This window comes from Harmonia axyridis, chromosome 5 (assembly GCF_914767665.1).
Source record: "Harmonia axyridis chromosome 5, icHarAxyr1.1, whole genome shotgun sequence".
Lineage (NCBI taxonomy): Eukaryota > Metazoa > Arthropoda > Insecta > Coleoptera > Coccinellidae > Harmonia > Harmonia axyridis.
Window position 1 is genome coordinate 34318291 of NC_059505.1, and position 16477 is coordinate 34334767.

General features: G+C 31.6%; 3 protein-coding genes across 7 annotated transcripts; 2 read left to right on the top strand and 1 right to left on the bottom strand.

The window, feature by feature from the left end:
* The first annotated feature begins 558 nt into the window (after positions 1–558).
* On the top strand, positions 559–2135 carry LOC123680056. Of its 3 annotated transcripts, none has more exons than XM_045617714.1 (2): positions 559–663; positions 1102–2135. In XM_045617714.1, the coding sequence occupies exon 2, from the start codon at positions 1135–1137 to the stop codon at positions 1822–1824; it is 690 nt and encodes a 229-aa protein (XP_045473670.1). In that variant the 5' UTR covers positions 559–663; positions 1102–1134; the 3' UTR covers positions 1825–2135. The 3 variants fall into 3 exon arrangements, with proteins under 3 accessions (XP_045473670.1, XP_045473668.1, XP_045473669.1); XM_045617712.1 differs by having other exon boundaries at positions 576–719; XM_045617713.1 differs by lacking the exon at positions 559–663 and adding an exon at positions 749–902 and having other exon boundaries at positions 1105–2135.
* A 363-nt stretch (positions 2136–2498) lies between these two features.
* Positions 2499–6303, bottom strand: LOC123680704 (coiled-coil domain-containing protein 73-like). Its single transcript, XM_045618738.1, has 3 exons — positions 6051–6303; positions 3800–5930; positions 2499–3587 (listed from the first exon to the last, which is right to left on the bottom strand). The coding sequence occupies exon 2, from the start codon at positions 5894–5896 to the stop codon at positions 3899–3901; it is 1998 nt and encodes a 665-aa protein (XP_045474694.1). The 5' UTR covers positions 5897–5930; positions 6051–6303; the 3' UTR covers positions 2499–3587; positions 3800–3898.
* Positions 6304–6453: 150 nt separating this feature from the next.
* LOC123680707 (guanylate kinase) lies at positions 6454–15999 on the top strand. 3 transcript variants are annotated; one of them, XM_045618743.1, is made up of 2 exons: positions 6454–6648; positions 15144–15999. In XM_045618743.1, exon 2 carries the CDS (start codon positions 15193–15195, stop codon positions 15793–15795), a length of 603 nt encoding a protein of 200 aa, XP_045474699.1. In that variant the 5' UTR covers positions 6454–6648; positions 15144–15192; the 3' UTR covers positions 15796–15999. The 3 variants fall into 3 exon arrangements, with proteins under 3 accessions (XP_045474699.1, XP_045474700.1, XP_045474697.1); XM_045618744.1 differs by lacking the exon at positions 6454–6648 and adding an exon at positions 6651–6900; XM_045618741.1 differs by lacking the exon at positions 6454–6648 and adding an exon at positions 12654–12796.
* The last annotated feature ends 478 nt before the right edge of the window (positions 16000–16477 follow it).

Consider the following 16477-nt stretch of genomic DNA (forward strand, 5'->3'; position numbering starts at 1 on the left):
TTTCATGGTTATATTTTATTATTATATGTTGGTACTCCGAACTTTCCGCCACGGCTTTATCTGTCAATTGACCATATCCACCACAGAATACTCAATATTTCTCCGTTGGGAACACTGGGTAGTTGGTATTGTCGCATAACAATATGGCGACGGTCAATATGGTCAATTCATCGTTCAAATTTGAAATTTGCCTTAAAGAAATCAGTTCTGCCAACCAACATTTTTCAATGTCAAAATCACTAAATGATATTTATGGAAATATTTCATCAATTTCAATAAAAATACAATGAATTAGAGAATAACTATTTCATAATCTGTGGTTTAGAGATGCTGAAACCATAGAGAAAGAGAACTAAAATGGAAATAACAAATGTTGGTAATCTGTGATATATTAGAGAGTTATTGCAACAAACAAATGAGCGATCTTTTATTAAAGGATCCTCTATCGTGGACGTTAAAAGTGAACTAGTAATCTGTGATAATATAACCACAGATTACTGTTTCTACCATAGAATTAATAAAACCATTATTGTATTATTAGTTCGATGGTTTCCACTCTGTGATCTGTGTTACTGTTAGTCTGTGATATAACCCCTAAAGTTTGGAGAGAAATGTGTATATTTTTACTTCTGTCGTGATATTTAATCCAGTTACCCAAATTCGGTGAGCATTTTTGTTATGTGTGAGAAATAAAGTAGAATGAATTATTGATTTGGATGGTAGGTATTCAGTATGTTAGGAATAATAAATTCTTCAAATAATGAAATGTTCATTGAATATTGTACTGATCTAGTAATTAATTTCATGCTCCGCTATATGGGATGGAGGCACTTATAACTTATTATTATTATATTGGAAGGAGTATTCCGTGAATCTAATCAAATCAGCTTGTATCACAGGAGATACAAAGCAATATACAGTGTGAAATTAAGATAAATAATTTAATAGTCACTGGACGACAAAAATATCAATCTTATATTTTTCTTATCTTCAATAACATTAGTTGGTTTTATTAATTTTCTTGCGGAAATTTCAAATGATCAAATTTGTTTATTTTTTGAGTAATTATTAATTATCTAATTGAAACAATTTTTTTTTCAGGAGAATGTTTTTCTGCTTAGTTAGTTTTTGAAAATGGAAGAATATAAACATTTTGCAGAACTTCAATTTGATAGCGATGAGGAAGAAATTCATTTATTAAAAATTCCAAAAGATATAGATCCAAATGTTCTGCTGCATGCCAAGCTTGATCTTACTAAAAAATCTAAAGTGAAGGCACAATCTGAAATTTTTCATTTAGAGCCTATTTCTGATGAGTGTGAACCTACATACTTCCTAGGACCAAATGGTTTAAAAAAAGTTGAACCATCATCTGTTTTACTGTTGACAAAGTCTGTATCAAAAAAAAAAATAAAAGGAGGTCTGAATCACTTTCTGCAATTGGAAGGAGAAAATAAAAAGGAGAATGTTGTTCCTATTGATTCGATTAAGAAAAGACATCCTTTATTCGGAGATAAATACAAAGCAAAGGTTAAATTACAAGATGAAATCAAACAAAAACTAATGGAAGCAATTCATAGCTTTGACAAGAATGAAAAAAACTCAAAACGAAAGAAAAAGCAAGTAGTGGATAATGAGGAATATGACGATAAAAGTCTACTGATTTCACAAATATTACAGACAAAATTCAAAAGTAAAAAATCAACAAATGTAGAAAACACAGAAGACTTGGATTCATGTCCTACAACATCGAGTAACTTCCAATGTGAAATAAATAATCTGATGCACAAAAAGAAGAGCAAAAAAAGGAAAAGGAAACATTGATGGAACTATTAGAGAAACTTGTTGACAAAGTATCATCACTATGTAAAATATCAGTCTACTTTATGTACTTGTTTGAATGGAAGTCAATCAAGTATTTCTTTTCATGTAAAACCACCAGTATTGGAAGATTATATTGTTTAACAGAATTATGTTATGTATTTTTGTACCTTTTCCTACAAAAATTTTGAAAAAAGTGTACTTAACGTATAATTTTATAATAACATTACTGATAATTGATTAGGTTCTGCATTGTGATTTGCTTTTTTTATGCTATGTTGATCCAATATATAAAAAAGTACTTAGGTAACAAGTTTATTATTTTTCTTTCAAAACAATCCCATTGGTGTGTCCATATTACATAATAAATTACTTATATTCAATATAAAAAAATAATATTCAGTATGCAGTAGCATTCTGTAACAATACTACATTATACATATAGGTAAATTCTTATTTCTAATAAAATTCAGGATTTATCAGTATTATTTTTAATTCTTTTAGTAGGATCAAATTAAATATGATGTTTTGTTGAGAATCGTATAAGTTCTTGAAAAATTCATTATTGAGAGCACATTTTTTTCCTCGAATGAAATGGTTCCCACAGATGCCCAAAATCAAGAAATAAAATGCAAATTTCTCAAAAAGTTCACTTTGTTTACCTAAACAGCTACCAATATTTATAGGTTAGTTCTTGCTGAATAACGACGGCAAATATTCGGCATAAACAGATATCTGTCAAAATAAAGAATCCTTAAATAAAAGTTGGTCGCCTGTATTTTAGATTTAAACAATCCTTAATATCTGAGTTAATGCGCATGAGTACTTGTAAGAGATCCTGTAATAAAAGATCGCTTATTTGTGCGTTGCAATAACTCTCTAATATTGAATTGTGGTGAAAGCTTTTTACTGGAATTATAGAAGTAATAGATGGAAGAAATGATTGAATGAACAGAATTGTTCAATTATCAATTAATTATAGATATTGATGTATGTTATTTATTATTAATTGTTATTAAAAAAATATTTCCCGATCAAATATTATTGTATAAAAAAATATATTTTTCAGAAATTATGTATTTGCTTTTTGATGCAATAAATAAAGATATTTTTATGTGGGAAAATGAAATAGATTAACCTTATTATTCATTTGAACTGTCGTTGAAATAGCATAAGAAAATAACATCACGGCATGCAGACAATTATAGTTTTCTTATATTAATTCACAGGCATTGAAACCATTATCTCGTTGAAGAAGCGTTCTTAAACTCAACGTTAATCTATAATTCAGCACAAAATGCAGCGCTCTTTCTCCGGCATTGTGCTGGTACAGCGCATCTCTTTCAGCTCATTCAACAGCGCTGACTTTCTGAACTCGCTCATACAGGGATAAATCCCTAAACTTTTAAAATGTTATTTTTGATAAAACTGTCATCCACTAATGCAGCAAACTAGACCACTCCACATAACAGAAATAATACAATATATTCTCCAATTCATTCATGTCCTGTTTTAGTGTTTTGAATTTTATATTTTTTATTATAAATATATTATATCAATATTTTTATAATTATGTGAATATAATAAAAAATAATTATTATTATCTGATTTCTTAAATATTTTTAATTTTACAAAAATAAAATAATTTCCGGTACATTATTATTATCAATCCTCTTGAATAATGTTTGTTGCTCTCATCTTCAATAAAAAGCCTTCAATCTATATAGATCAATTATATCCAATTTTTCATTAAAATTGGAATTCTCCTGTAACATAAATGATAATTAAATGAAAATCTAATCTCTTCAATTTAAAATCGTTGAATAGTATTAAATCAAAATCCTAAAAAATGTTCATAGCAGATATTAGTAAAAGTATTTAATTTTTCAGAATTCCACAGTATATATATTTGACCAATGAATTTTTTGTGATTTTTATTGAAAGAATTATACAATTCTTGGGTCCACTTTACACTAACCTTTTATTTTAGTGCTTTATTCTGAATTTCATGCTTCAGATTGCATTCTTTTAAATTTTTATATTCCTTTCTCTCATCAACCACTGCATTTGAAGCTTCTCACAGGTATTCTATGCTATGAATTATAATCTTATTTTTCTTCCTTTTTTTGTGCATCACATTATCTATTGTCGTATTGGAAGTTGAAGCTGTATCAGATGAACCTAGTACTTTGGTATGTCCTATATTTATTGATACTTCACTTTTACTGTGGTTTTTTTTCCTCTTTTTTTTATTTGAAATATATTTTGAACTTTCAGCATCCAATTGCAACTCTTGGAAACTATTTTCTACTTTACGTTCCTTTTTCACATTAGGCACCACATTATCTATTTCTATTTTCAAATTCTCTTCAGCCAAATTAAATGAATTTAATTCTTTGGTGTTTTCTATGTTCAACAAGTTCTCATTTTTGCTATTTTGCGTTTTCTTTAAAATGCAATCTGAAACTCTCCCATCTGATTGCAACTCTTGGAAACTGTTTTTTGCTTTATGTTTTTTATTATTTTTCGCTTTGGGCACCACATTATCTATTTCTAATTTCAAGTTTTCTGAAAGTTCTTCAGTGTTTTCTTTACTTATAGATTTTTCACTTTTATTATGTTTCTTTTTCTTTTTTTTGTTATATTCTGAAGTATCACATGTATTTTGTTCACTTTTGGTATTTTGTATTTTCTTTGAAATGGATTCAGAAAGGTCTATGTCCAATTGCAACTCTTGCAAGCTATTTTTTGCTTTACGTTCCTTTTTCACATTAGGCACCACATTATCTATTTTCAAATTCTCTTCAGCCAAATTAAATGAATTTAATTCTTTGGTGCTTTCTATGTTCAACAAGTTCTCATTTTTGCTATTTTGCGTTTTCTTTAAAATGCAATCTGAAATTCTCCCATCTGATTGCAATTCTTGGAAACTGTTTTTTGCTTTATGTTTTTTATTATTGTTCGCTTTGGGCACCACATTATCTATTTCTAATTTCAAGTTTCCTGAAAGTTCTTCAGTGTTTTCTTTACTTATAGATTTTTCACTTTTATTATGTTTCTTTTTTTTTTTTTTGTTATATTCTGAAGTATCACATGTATTTTGTTCACTTTTGGTATTTTGTATTTTCTTTGAAATGGATTCAGAAAGGTCTATGTCCAATTGCAACTCTTGCAAGCTATTTTTTGCTTTACGTTTCTTTTTCATTTTGGGCACCACATTATCTATTTCCATTTTCAAGTTTTCTGAAGTTATATCATATGAATTTAATTCTTTGGTGTTTTCTATATTCAATGAGATTTCACTTTTATTATTTTGTATTTTCTTTGAAATGAATTCAGAAATGTCTGCATCCAATTGCAACTCTTTTTCAATTACTGGCCCCTTTTCCAAAGCAATGGGGGATGCAACAATAGCAGAATCTTTCAGGTGACTTTTATCTATGATGTTGAGTTCTTGAAAACTATTTGATTTGTAATTTTTTCTTTTTAATTTTTGATTGTCGTTCATGGTTTTTTCATTACTTTCCTTTATCTCTTTGGTGTTCTCTACATTTGTTGAATTTATGATTTTGCATGTTGTCTCTAGAAGTTGTGATATCAGTAGACTTTTTTTATGACTCAGTACTTGCTTCCCCTTTGGTTTTTCCTTACAATACCTTTGACGTGCTTGATCTATTTTTTGTTTGATATCTTTTTGTAATTCAATCACCGCTTTGTAATCATCTTTAATCCCATTAACAGAAAGAGGTTTCTTATTATTTTCTTCTTCAAATTGTTGAGGGTGACTTTGATCTATTTTCATGTTGTCAGGAACAGATTTTGTTAATTGTAAAATTGATAATGGTCGAATTTTTTCTGAATCATCTGATCCTTGGAAGTACTTAGGTCCAGATTCATCATAGATTGGCTTCAAATAAAAGACTTCAGATTGTGACTTTACTTCAGATTTCTTAGTAAGTTCAATCTTGGCATGTAGTAAAACATTCAGATCAATTCCTTTCGGAATTTTCAATAAGTAAATTTCTTCCTCATCACTATCATTTCGAAGATTCTTATAATTCCTCTGGTTCTCCATTTTCAGAAAGTTCTCATCCAAAACCTACGCTTTTCTATAAAAAAAAATTTATATATATTAATATCACTACAAAGAGAAAGACAAAAAATTATCACGCTGGATTAAATTGAAATAAAATCTGAATTACACGGATTTATAGTAAAAAACTACTTACCAAATATAGTCACCCAGGTAAAAAACTATAACCGACAATGTTGTAAAACACTAATATTATTATTTCTAAATGATTATTAGGGGTTATATCACAGACTACAGGTTTTTGGTTATAATCGAAAATTCTTTTTTGTATGTACTTGGCTACTACCATTGTAGCGAATCTTTATAAATGATCGTAACATCGAAGAGGCCTTTGAAAAATTTGTCACCACTTTTCACAACTATTTCATATAGAAACATATTGAAATTGTCAATCATAAATTTTGTACTATCAATTCCTATTTAGATTTTGTGAACCTCAGAGGAAAGAAATATGCTACTAATAGCCAGTTGCACCATTTGATCACTTTTTGATTTCTTAAGAGAAATCAGAAAGTGATCAATGTTTAAATTTTAAATCAATGTTTAGGCAAATGGTGAAACTGGCCATAAACCCGTGATTAGTGAATTAAACAAATTTAAAACTATCACTGTAAAGTGGTTTTTCTACTGTGCTATGTGGTGAACACAGAATAAAATTATTATGGGAAGTCTTCAATAATTTTGGATATTTTATGGTTTTCAATTGAATTATGGTGGATGTGCTGTCTTAAACGGTAAGTAAACATAGAACTTATCTTGTTGTTTAGTAAACATATATAAATAATGAAAGAAGGGTTAGGAATAAGTTTTCGTAATTATTGATTGTTTATTATGTATTTGCGCTTATTAAACTAAGCTGTTGTAGTTTATAGATAATGTTCAATAATTCTACTACCATGCTACGAAATGTGTTACTACAGGTTCCGTTTCAATCCAGCATTTTTGTGTATTCGGAGTTTCGGACAGATAATCGATTTAATATATTGGTAACTGTTAACGAAAGTGGAATATTTGCTATTTAAAATAATTTATGCAATTGAATGTATGTGCAGATGTGTTACTTTTTTTTAAAGGACTTTGAGAAATCATCAACCACAAATATCAAAGTCAATTTATCTCTCTGTATCTGTATCGTTCAAAATTGATTAATATTTACTTCAGAAAAGGAAATTTACAGATACTCTTTTTCAAACATATTATGACATGAACTCAGAAATTAATTTTTTCTAGATCTGTGCTGCAATGATTTGACAGGAAATACTTTTTGCTAACAATCTACATTACTATGAAAACAAAAATAGATCAGATATATTTTCAACCAACTGCAGCAAAAGTTTCAAGGCTCTAAGAAAAATAAGTAGAGAATAACAGAAATGATGTGTAAAACGCCTTTTTATTCTAGTGATTTTTTGAAATTGTTTGAATGGTTGAACTAGAACAGTTTATATATTTTAATAATATAACATTCATTTTGGATATGAATATTATTAGTAATAATAAGATCTTTTTACTATCATAAGTACAGATTCATTCAGTGTGGGTATGTGAAATAAATCATTACCCATAGATGTCTCCAGGTAATTGTGAATTGAGGTTCGAGTTGCCCTTCATTTTATTTATATTGTCTTTACATGTTATTTCTCTTGTAAATGTAGAATCATTTTTTGAAACTTCATTTTAAATCTTATTCATTGTTTAGCCCTGGAACCCCATTCATACAATTATTTTTTCATATAAAAGCCAGTTTCTCAAAGATCAAGAATGAGCTTAATAAAGTTTGAGGTGAAAGGAACGGTGCTTCTTGTGTAGCTTTGATTGTTCACAAATACCAATTTTATATCGATATAATATTGGCTAAATTCTTCTTTCAATTCAGGTTTTACCTGGCTATTTGTTTCTTTGGTTTTCAGAAAAATTATATAACTGATTGATGAAAGGTTTTTGAGTTCGAAATTTTTTGAAATGAAATAATAATGAAACACCAATCTCCTATTGATTTATCATTATCATTCAATCTATAGAATAATCTTTATTACAAACATAATTTTTATGATTTTAAATTTAAAGGATGTGAAAATGAGAATTTCGAAATAATTATGGAATCAGGATTAGGTTATCATAACGAAACCACTTCTTAAAACAGCATTTACTAGTTTCGATTTTATTCATTCTCTTCTGAGAATTCTAATTCCTAGGATAAGTGAATATTTCAACAAATTGATTTTATCTCCCAACTTTTTATCGGAAACGTTTGTTAAGTTTTATTATTGCTTCGAAAAAGTCGTTTATTGAAATATTTTTTGGATAAATATTTCAATTGATCAAAGCTTAGAATATGTAAAGAATTTTTGTACTATTATACAGGGTTAGAACTATTTAGAGGGGCACTACTACGAAAACCGTTAGAAATTCAGGGTGGTTTAAATTACAAAAAAGTTGCGTCCTTTAGGTATGAGTGTGTTGGTGTGGACAGATCTAAAATATCTCCAATGGTTCCCGAGATATCTCGAAAAAACTAAAAATAGAGATTTAATTTTTTCTGTATAACTCATTCGTTTCTGGAAATAACTTCAAGAAATTCGGTTTGTAACCATTATCCAATATGTATAGAGACTCTAATAGTGTCGTCAGTTTTTTCTGTTTTCCATTGTTTCAGAGACGCTATAGTTAATTTTTTTTCCTATGGACGCCATATTATATTCTCCTTATGAGGTGATGAAGACAAAAATTACGAATTCAACAATGCATCACACTCTACAAAAATATCGAGTCTGGCTACGCAAATTGAACTTTCTTTTTATTTTATTTTTTACGCTGGTGCCAGAATTGTCAAATAACTTGTCACTTCGTTCAGTTGTTATGTGAAACCATCACTTAATTTTTGTAAAAACCTTAATTTTGTTAGAGATGAGTAACGTCCTATTAATTACTGATATTAATTGCTGATAGCAACACTGTATATAGCGTATAACTGGCAATGTCTGTAGCATCTGTAGCAATTATTCTACATAACTTAAACACCTCAAGTGATGGTATCACATAACAACTGCCAACAACAAGTTATTTTACAATTCTGGCTCCAGCCTATACCTAAACAAAAAATAAAAAGGAAACCTAGATATTTATGTTAATGCACAGACAGAATTCTTCAAATGAAATGGTTATGGAAATACATTGTTATATCAACATGATGAATGATTTAGGGGTTGTCCATTAATCACGTGAGGCTTGAAAGGGGGGGGAGGGGTTTGATAAAAATCACGAAAATATCACAAGGGGGAGGGGGGGTGTAGTAAGATATCACGTGTATTTATTTTTTCGTCAAACGCGCGATTTTTTAACAAATATTAAGCGGCACGGCGCGGCGTGTAGTGACCTTGACTACATTAAATATATTCATGTACTAGTACAATACATGTTTTTCCTATGATTACACTTTTCGTTTATTATTATTGTTATGGCAATCAAAAAAAACTTGCAACCTGGTGTAGACATTTTTATTATGGTCCTTAATTTCAGAAGAAAGATTATAGTTTATACCTGTATTTAAATTGAGTTAATATTCAGAAAATTTTAAGATTCGTTGTAGGTACTAAAAATACAAGTGATGTTGAGAAGGGGGAGGGGGGGTGGTCTTAAACCTCACTAAGTATCACCAATGGGGGAGGGGGGTTTAAAAAATGCTAAAAAAAGATCACGTGATTAATGGACAACCCCTTACGTAGTAGGCTGGAGCCAGAATTATCAAATAACTCTGTTAACAGTTGGTTATGTGAAACATATCACTTGAGTTTTTTAAATTATGTAGAACAATAGGACGTTATTTATCGAACAGGATTTAGGTTTTTACAAAAATTAAGTGATGGTTTCACATAACGACTGAACGAAGTTACAAGTTATTTGACAGTTCTGGCACCAGCCTACTACTTAAATAAAAAAATAAAGTTCGAATTTGCCTAGCAGGACTAGATATTTTTGTAGAGTGTGATACATTGCTGAATTCGTAATTTTGTTCTTTATCACCTCATAAGGAGAACTAATCTGGCGTCCATAAGAAAAAAATTTGACTATAGCATCTATGAAACAATGGAAAACAAAAAAAAAATGATGACACTATTAGAATCTCTATATTGGATAATGGTTACAAACGGAATTTCGTGAAGTTATATCCAGAAAAAAATGAGTTATACAGAAAAAAAGAAAATCTCGATTTTTAGTTTTTTCGAGATATCTCAGGAACCATTGGAGATATTTTAGATCTGTTTACACCGCCACTCTCATCCCTAAATAACGCTACTTTTATGTGATTCATGCCACCCTGTATTTCTAAAGGTTTTCGATTTCCCTGTAGTGACCCTCTAAATAGTTCTAACCTTGTATAAATTGGACCAAATCAGAGTCTACTTTTTAGAGAATTCCGTTGAAAATAGAACATTGAACGTGACTAGCATCACGATGCTTTCCTTCATCGTTTGTTGTGAGAACCGGAGGAAATCACTCACTACATTCCAATAAGAGATAAGCTTCGAATTCATTGAGTTTGAGATCTGAAAACTTGCAGATGAGGATTTCGATTCATGGTTATCTATAATGAACTTTAAGAATCGTTACCCTCCTTTTGGTTTTTTTATATTTCGAAAAAATCGTACACTTCAAATTTCGCTTGATGGTTATTTTTTCCTGGGCACGTAAAAAGAAAAAAAAATACAGGGTGATTCACCGGGATGGCCTATTAGACGTTAATGGAAAACTAATCATAATTTTGAGCTGAAAATTTGCATATAGTGGTTTGAGACAATGATCTTTCTTCCTAAAATATTTACAGATCTCTACACTTTTCGGTTATGCCGGAAACTTACTACTACTTCCTCATTTCAAATGACACACCCAGTATATTATTATCATTAAATAGTTTTTTGATAACAATTTCGGCCATTAGCCAACCTTGGGTAAAAACTCAATGGTTCACGAGTGGGATTTTTTTTTCGAAAAAAACTTTTTCTGCACAAATATTAAAAAAAATGTGAATCGCCATCGCCACCATTTTTTTTTATAAGAATGCCATCAACTCATCAACCGTTGAGTTTTTACCCAACCCAAGGTATGGCATCTTGTTGAAATTGTCATCAAATAAACTATCTAATGATGCATTAAGAGGTATACTGGGTGTGCCATTTGAAATAAGGGGGTAGTAGTCTATTTCCGGTATAACCAGAAGTTGTAGAGATCTGGAAATATTTTAGGGAGAAAAATCATTGTCTCAAAACCCAACATGCAAATTTTCAGCTCAAAATTGTGATTAGTTTTCCATAAACGTCTAAAAGACCATCGCGATGAATCACCCTGTATAGAATGAGTTAATAGTATTAGATCGTACGATAACTCTTGTAAATTTTGGGTTAGGATAATTATTCAAATTTTGACGGAATCGACAGCACTCAGCGAATAAGCTTAAATTATTTTCGACTCTAGAGGCTGGCAAGCGCAGATCCATGCGGAGAACTGAGGGAGCGCCACCCCCCTCCAAATGACCCAGGCCCCCCTAAAGTTTTGCTGAACCCCCTATAGTATTTGACATATTGAGGCTAAAATTATTACAAGATCAGCAAAAATTTAATTTGATTGAATTTTTGATACAGAGATGTCTGAAAGTTCCCCCCACCCCTAAAATTCTCATAACTTCTCTATTATTGTCAAGGTTCTTCAGAATCACCTGGTATAACACTGATATATATTGTCTGTATCACATAATGCGTACTACCGATCTGCCACAGGTTCGGATCCGAATGAATGCTTCTTTTTCTTGCTTCTGTTTTTAAATTCTACACATTCCAAAACGTAAACCATTAAAACTTTAGCGTGGTTACTATTTATTTTTGCAGTTATTTGCACGAAATACGTTATTGAGAGTTTTTTTAACTGTAACAGTTATTTTCCCGAAATACGTTATAAAAATCGATTGCTATTCTACATTGAATTATCTTATTGGTTGGATATATTTTTCTACATTTTCGTTTGTTGGAATTTCGACAAAGAAAAAACAAAACAATTTGGCAATATCATTTCACTGAACCCTATTGAAATGGTCGTGTCTTATGAAATTCAATTATTTATTTCATAGTTGAAATTTCATCATTTATTTGATATTTTTAGTATTTTTATTATTCTGAATTTATCATTCAGAAACAGGATATTGATATCCTTCCGAAATCAAAATGCCAATAAGTCAACTGAAATGTATAAATGGAAATTGAATATTATAACAAATCCAATTTTAAATTCAATAATTATGTTATGGGTTTTGTTAATTGAATTTTAAAAGTGGCATGACTGGTTAGCCATTGGAGGTGCCATCTGTTAATCACAGAAATAGTATAATATTCTATTCTATGTCTATAATGTTATAACCATGGACATAGAATAATGTTATTTTTTTTAATATTTCCGCCGCAAAAGTTTTTTTTGGTAAAACCTTTGTTATTTTCGATTCTGCAACTATGTACGTAGTATTATAAGACTGTTTGCGGTTTGGACCAAAAATGTACAGGGTGCTTATCAGAAGATCATGAACCTGGACAACTCAAATTCATCAAAACTTTAGAACCAATATTTTTAATTATTTCTGTCAATTCTACGTATGTTACTTAGGTAAACCCTATACCTGAAATGAATACTTTGAGAGTTACTTGCATTTTCGCAGCATCGAAAACAAACTTTTGATGAAGTAGGGTTGATATCAATATCCATAGAAATACATTTTCATCTAATCTAATCTAAATCTGATAAATGTATATCGTTACAGAACTGTGATCTTTCTTATTGCAAAATTTATATTTTAACTACTGAGTAATGAAAATTCTGATTTGTGATCGGTTCGAAGAGGTAAGTTTTGTATCAATACTAACGTTTCGTTTTATACCTCTCATTTTTATCATCTGAAAAAACTCATTAGACACAGGACAGTAGTCATAAAATATTCGTAACCAATGAGATTTTTTATCAACTGAGATCGATGATATTTTATAATTAAAACAATTAAGGTGTCTAGAAACTCCGGTACACTGATTCAATTTTGTTTCGTACTTTTTGAGATAGTTCACCTGTCGCTTTGGCTCGAACTTACCAGTGTTCTGTAAGGTGGCGCTCTTCAGAATTGTTCGAATTCCCTCTATCTGTCTGTCGACCTATAAAAATTAAATAATTATTTGAGAAACTGCAAACTCACAAGCAATTACAAATCAGTTCATATCGAAATTATGATGAAATTATTTGAATATGACAGAAAGCTATTGGTCTATTCAGAGTATAGAAGATCATCACAGGCATAGAATATAAAATATCAGTATTCACGAGAATCGAGAATCACGAGAAATGTCAAATATAAACGATGTATGCGCCATCTGAAAATATAGTGATCTCTTAATATCAAGAAGTCATAAATCTCCCGTTTTGTCCGAAAGTTTCACAGGTATAAGTAGACAAATCAGGGTTTCTAAGCATCTTAGAAACAATCAAACAAAATTTTAGCACGATTTTCGTCCGGAAGTAATAGAATTGAAATGAAAAAATACCGTTTGGGGTGGATATCAAGGTCATCACCGAATTCATTTAGTTGTCGAGTGTGTAGCTAGGATGCCAAAGGGGCTGCGGTCCCCTACTGCTTTTTTTTATTGTTTGATGAAACGCGAGAGATTGAAGGGGAGAATGAATGGGAGGTAGATTGGAGGGTGACTTAACAGGAAGGGTTAGATTCATGCTAATTTTCTCTGTGCATCGAGGAAAATGTTTAGTACGTTGTTATGTTATAGTAACACGAGTATTGATTGTAATTGATGTTTGACAAATAAATAACTACTCTATAGCGGATTTATCTATAGTTTTTCATTACATTGTTCGATAAAACTGATTCGATAATTACCAAATGAATTATTGTTGAACGAAATTCCATTAGAAGATTAAATAGTTATTTTTTACACAGGGGAACGCTCTTTTGGTGTTGGGGTTCTTTGAGCTGATTCTATATCAATTTGACGTCCTGAATTCAAATAACGTATTCATTTTTACATAGGAGTTCTAATTTTTAAGAAATACAGTTTTGGACAGATATAAGTTACATTATTTTAATCAATTTTTAATTAAGTTAAACAGAATGCAATATCATGTCGTAAAATAGAAGAAATCAAATAGTCACTCAACACTTCGGAAGCTTCTTTTCCGCGACATTCTTGAATGTTTTTTTAAACAGTCCCTTTTTAAACTCCATCAGTAATCTGCAATCATGTGCATGTCCCATCTTCCTTGGTAGCGGTCCTCCATAACTTTAATATCTTGGTGAAATCTTTCACCTTGTTCCTCACTCATGTCTCCTAAATTTTCTGGAAAACGGTTTGAGGGACTGTGTAAATAATGTATTTTAATACTCATATTGCACCCTGAGGATTTAAAACTATTAAACATCTTGTTAAGCATTTCAACATAGTTTTGAGCTTTATGTTTGCCTTTCTACAACTGCAACAAATATTGTCCAAGCTTCTCGTTCAACTTGATTCATTGAATTTATGAAGGCAGGATCCTTAATTAATTGTCTTATTTGTGGGCCGTCAAATATTCCTGCTTTGAGTTTTTCTGTGTCCAACTGATGCATTTTGACCCCTTTATATGCAAAACATGACCCATTCTTATCAAGAGCCTTCACAAAGTTATCCATCAAGCCCAACCTTATATGTGACGGAGGAAGTATGATTTTTTTTTCTCTTACTTACCCGAGTGAGGGGATTAAAAGGGTCAGTTCAGATACCTGGTAGGCAATGGTTCCACTATTTATAGATTTACCTGGCATTTACTCAATTACAGACTGACCATAAAACCATTGTACCTACATTAATGAATATATAATAATTTTAGAACTCTCATAAATGAATATGCTGAGTGTAACCTATATTGGTAGATAAGTTGATGTATCTAAAACAGTAGAGCTGATAGAGAAAAACGTATTGCATATACAGATTTAGCGTTCCAAATTATTAGATTTTAGATCGAGAAACTGAAGTTTTGGTCCATGTTAAACGTCTGATACTAAATCTCAGGTATTACTAGGACATGGGATTCTACTCGAAGCCTTTCCTTCTTTTTTATCCTTGAGAAAATACGTTATGTCTTACGGCTCAGGCATCTCGATACTTAAAATTAGAAATTCGTAACCTCTTATTGAGTGTTTTTTCGTTTACAGGTTCCAACGTTAAACCTCCAAAATTCGGTCATACAGAAGCCTATTCAAGATGGCTACAGAAGTCGCGGCCATCTCTAACCTCAGACCGTTGGTACTCTGTGGTCCATCCGGTTCCGGCAAAAGCACCCTCCTCCAGAGAGTCCTGAAGGAATATCCGAACAAATTCAGTTTGAGCGTTAGTCACACAACACGTAAACCCAGACCGGGCGAGGTTGACGGCCAACACTACCATTTCACAGACTTCGAAAGCATGCGGAAGGCCATAGAAGAGGGGAAATTCATAGAATCCGCGCAGTTCAGTGGGAACCTGTACGGTACCAGCAAGGAGTCGGTAAAGAAGATCGCTTTGGAGGGAAAAACGTGTATTTTGGACGTGGAGGTGAACGGAGTGCGCCAGATCAAGAAGACTGACCTCAACCCGTGGTACGTCTTCATCAGAACTCCGTCGTTGGCCGTTTTGGAAGGGCGTCTTCGCGCGAGGAAAACGGAAACCGAGGAGAGTCTGAGGAAACGTCTGGACACGGCGCACGTCGAAATGGAATACGGTATGCAACCGGGAAATTTCGACAAGATCATCGTGAACGACGTTTTGGATGAGGCGTACGAGGAGTTGAAGCAGTTCCTTTCTGTGAACGTACTCAAGAGTGATTAGGATTAGCGAGGATGTTTTATGTACCTTATTTGATGCTTCATAGTGTTTTATTGTACTTATATACTGCCTGTACTTGTTTCATTCCATGTTATTTTTTACCAAAAATGAAGTATGTATTTAGAAGCATAATACGGGTATATAGGGTATAGGAATACCATGTTATTGACCCGAGATTCGATTAAGAATAAAATTCTCGGATGACTGGATGTTTGTTTGACTTACTCTCCTTATGGCCAATTCCACCGTTTGCCTAAACATTGATTGAAAATTTAAACTTTGATTACTTAATGATTTCTCTTGCACCATATTTTGAATGATGCTTAATGTGATCTAATCACCGATTACCCTAAACAGGAAAATTTGGACGTTTATCTTCCCGTCTGAGAAATACTGGTGAACATCTCAACTCAGTTCACTCGGTGAAATTCCTAGGGCTGCGACTTGATGCTTCCCTCACCTGGGGTGCTCACGTTGATGACCTGTCGTCTACATTGAGTAGGAATATATTTGCTCTCAGATGTCTCTCATTCTCACTGTCCCGATCTGTACTCCGATCTGTATATTTCGCAATGATAGAATCAAGGCTAAAATATGGAGTATTAGTATGGGGCAACTGTGCTCAGAGGGAGACAGTGTTTAGATTGCAGAAGCGAGCAGTTAGAGTTTTGGGGGGTCTGGGCTA

Excerpts from the sequence above, each read along its gene's own strand:
- LOC123680056 (XM_045617714.1), top strand. The coding sequence starts at position 1,135 with ATGGAAGAATATAAACATTTTGCAGAACTTCAATTTGATAGCGATGAG.
- LOC123680707 (XM_045618743.1), top strand. The coding sequence starts at position 15,193 with ATGGCTACAGAAGTCGCGGCCATCTCTAACCTCAGACCGTTGGTACTC.
- LOC123680704 (XM_045618738.1), bottom strand. The coding sequence starts at position 5,896 with ATGGAGAACCAGAGGAATTATAAGAATCTTCGAAATGATAGTGATGAG.